This window comes from Solanum pennellii, chromosome 6 (assembly GCF_001406875.1).
Source record: "Solanum pennellii chromosome 6, SPENNV200".
In the NCBI taxonomy this organism is placed as follows: domain Eukaryota; kingdom Viridiplantae; phylum Streptophyta; class Magnoliopsida; order Solanales; family Solanaceae; genus Solanum; species Solanum pennellii.
In genome coordinates, this window is record NC_028642.1 from 795,006 (window position 1) to 799,138 (window position 4,133).

General features: G+C 34.7%; 1 protein-coding gene across 1 annotated transcript; it reads right to left on the minus strand.

The window, feature by feature from the left end:
* Positions 1–317: 317 nt before the first annotated feature.
* Positions 318–2,200, minus strand: LOC107023813 (E3 ubiquitin-protein ligase RDUF2). Its single transcript, XM_015224623.2, has one exon. It carries the CDS (start codon positions 1,913–1,915, stop codon positions 758–760), a length of 1,158 nt encoding a protein of 385 aa, XP_015080109.1. The 5' UTR covers positions 1,916–2,200; the 3' UTR covers positions 318–757.
* Between the last annotated feature and the right edge of the window lie 1,933 nt (positions 2,201–4,133).

Consider the following 4,133-nt stretch of genomic DNA (forward strand, 5'->3'; position numbering starts at 1 on the left):
ACATGTAACAACTTTGGTTGTCCAAAGTTGATGTTCATGTTCTAGGGTCCGCAAAGAGCAAGATAACAGTCATAAACAACGTAAAATGACAGAATAGACAATTGTGAGGCTTGATGCTCCGGCTTCTAAGAGTGAATTTCAATTGTAAAATGATAGAATAGACAATTGTGAGGCTTGATGCTCCGGCTTCTAAGAGTGAATTCCAACTACTATTTTAGAGTATCGAACCTCAATGACAATGATCACACTTACGGCTAGAAAAAAAGAAAATACTTTGCGAGAAATTTGATTCTAACAACACCTAAATAAAATGAGTATTCACAGCTTAAGTTTTCTTTCAATTTCTATCAAAAAAACAATGGTCTTTCTATTACTTATAATTACTGCTACAAATTCAACAAAATGACACTAAAAATGTATTGAATTTCATATCAAAGCCTTCTCTATTTACATATTCCCAACAAAATGGCCTCTTTTTTCTATGCCATATTTATCGATATAGGCCGCGTTCTCTCAGGCCATCAATCTTCTACTTCTAGTCGACTGATCTACGATCGAACTTCCACTTTTCTTAGTGCTCCCTTCCCACTCAACAAGTAATAATTTAAAAAACGACATTATTGTCTTCTTCCTCTAGTCGACTGCTCTACCAATCACACATTGGCTTACACTTGGCATCGGGGGTTATCGTCCTCTGCTTCTAGTCGACTGCTCTATGAAAATAATGATTGAAAATTGGCGTTTTTCGACTAAGTAATTACCATCTTGTTACTCCATTACGTTCTTCAGGTACCCAATTTCTTCTGCTTCTTCTCAAATACCTACTGAATATTGAAGTGCTTGAAGATACACTTCGACTCCTGAATACAGCAGATCCAGAACCAGAACCGGATGATTCTGAACTACTGGAATGTATGGATAGAGATCGACGTTGAGAAGATGGTGTTAATCGCCGGAAAAATGATGTGAAGTTGTTGAAAATTCGGCTTATTCCGTTGCCGTTTCGACCTGTGTTGCTTCTTCTTGATCTCCAAGCTATTCTTCTAGGTACCCCATTGTTAAATCCACCGTCCATTTCTGTATACACTACTGGAAGTTCTCTCTCAGCTCCTCTTCTTCCACCGGAAAATCTTCCTACGGCGAACCCACCTCCCGGAAGTCTCCATATTGTCAATCCCATTGCTTCGTCTTCGTTTCTGGGTCTAGAAATGTTGTCGGAGTTTGTAGTTTCAGTTGATTCCGATGGTAATTCGTGTCGGCAAACGGGGCACGAATTTCGAAGAGATAGCCATGGGAGGATACAATCGGAATGGTAGATGTGTTTACAGGGCATTTCTCGAGCTTCAGATCCTAAATCGAAAGCTTCTTTACAAACAGCGCAATGGGTCTCGGAATTTACGTGATTTGAAGCTATTTGAATAATCGGCATCGACTCAATCGCTGATTTCGACGCCGGTGGATTTTCCGGCCGACCAAAACCGTTCACCTCGATCTGTGCTAACTGATCAAGTAACCGATCAAACCCAGATCCCATCAAAAACTCCGACATCGTCGGCGGCAACGGCCTGAGACCTGAACCTTCACCATCATCATAATAAAGCTCATAACTCCGCTCCTCTGCAGCTGCAGCAGCTTCATCCTCCCCAGGTGCTTCAGATGGACTACGAAGAACAATAACCGGATTAAACGGAGATCTATCACCCCGATTACGCCTGCTCCGTCGAGAACCCATGTTCACACTCCGATCTGACTCTGGCCGTTCGTTCCACATGGGAAACCTCCGGTGAGATTCCGGCGACCCAATATTTCCCTCAGCAACTTCTATAAATCCACTATCACAGTGAGGACAAACAACATCGTTTCCAACTGAAATTCTAACAAACCTTGTACACCGATAACACCAGTACGAAGACATCTGCAGTCGCCGGAGATCAGTCAAAACTCAACCCAATAAACCCGGTTAGATCCAATAACTCAGAACCCCCAAATTATGCTCCGATTTGGCTCGCCGGAGAATAAAAAAAAAGGTTTCCTAAGAGAAAAAAAGAAAAAGTACAGAGAGAAGAAAATGGGGGTAGCGTTGAAGAATGTGAAAGGTAAAGAAGAAAGCAGAAAAAAGAGAGTTTATAAACACGAAGACGCGTGGGAGCCTTGTCAGTAAAGCGGTAAATACTATTTCATCGTTAATTAATTATTTTATATTTATATTTTAAATTTGAATATAACAAATGTTCAAAATGTAAAAAAAAAATAGCATAATTATTTTAATTTGGTCATGGTATATAAATAGGGAAAAGAAAATATCGTTTTTCAATTATTACTTGCTGAGATAGAGCGTAAATGAGTGAGAGAGCTAAGAAAAGATGGGAACCCGTTATTGAGCAGTCGAGAGTAGAAGACTTGGCTCGAGAGGAGCAAACATACATTTCATTTATACATGGTTAAAAAGACATGTAAATATAATAAATATCGAACTCTCTTCAATTAGATCATGTGATTGCATTCTTCAGATTTTTGAATCTTCTATTAAGAATTTTATCTCCATCATAATATGTAGATCATTATTTTGTTATTATAGATGAATTTTGTGTATGAAGTCATTTTTTATATAGATCATATAATCTCGGAGAACTATTTTATTTTTAAATAAAAATATAAAATTTTTTATTAATAAGTTAAATATCAAACTTCGAATAAAAAATTTAAAATCGTTGATTGTATTTTTGGTGTTAGTGTGTGGTCCACGCGTTGAAAGAAGCGCGGTTTATTTAACGGAAGTGGTAGCGTATAATTAATAGAGGCGGAGTTGTGTTTATATGGCAACTGGCAAAAGAGGGAGAAACGGCAATATGTTTAACGGCGTTAGTTGACTGGTCACCTTTTTGGGGGTCATTACTTTTTTGTATTATTTTCTTGGAAACACACCTAAATTTGTTTTGCAAATATGACCCCCCAACAAGAAAATTCTATGTAAGAATTTTATTTTTCACTTTTTTGAAGAAAAAAAAAAGCAAAATAATAAATTAGGTATGTTATTAATAAAAGCATAATTTTCTCATTATTTTTATATAATATGGTGGATTTTAAAATTTATTGATTTGATCTATTCAAGCTTGTATCATGCTTGTTAATTAAAATGATTTTTAAATTTTATTTTCAGATGAGAAATATTATCAGTCAAATCATATTCTAATTTGATAAATGAATTGACTTATATCAATGAATGTTTGAAATTTATAAATTTCCCATTAAAAATGAATTTTTTCTCTCAATTTGAACTAATTTTTCGAATAGGTTTCTAGTTTAATATATAGAGTATCAAAATCAAATTGAAAACACACAAAAGACTGGAAAAGCGTAAAGGAGTAGAAATATCTTTAGTTCATGAACATGCATGCAGACAATACAACGAATCTCTAAATAAATCTGTTTAGATACGACGGAGAAAAAATAATCAATGAAATTTTCAACTTTGTATAAAATTTAAATAATTCTCTCTTTTTAATTTTTTTTTTTACATATAAATTATATCCAAAATCTAATTCACAAACATATGTGATATATTAGTAGTAATAGTTAAATTCATGGTTAATTTGATAAACTTGTTCAATTTATTTATTTATTTTAAGAAGAAAAAAAAAGATGAGGGGCAATAAATGTAGAGGAGGAGGAAATGAGGGAGGTATTATGCAAATAAATAAAAACGTTTGAGAAGAACGTTGACCTGACTGAAAATCCATTGAATTCCGACCGCCGAATTTGAAATACTTTTTATTTTATATTTCATAATATAGTCGGCAAGTTTTTTTAAAAAAAATTGTCAAATAGATTTGTATTTTAATTTATATATATATTTACTTGTTTGGTAAAAAAAAATTCGTTAAAAATATTATTTGCTTAGAATAAAAATTATATGAAATTTTGTTTTCATCTTTATAAGATATACATATGTCATTTACTGTAACGACCTGTTTAGTCGTTTTAAGCAGCAGATTTTATTTCTGGAAAAACTGTCTGAGTCGACGGAACCCACGACGGACCGTCATGGGCACGACGGGCCGTCGAGGGGGTCTCGTTCCAAAACACTTAGAATTCTGAAATTTGGGTACTGAAATCGACTCTCTGAACTTCGT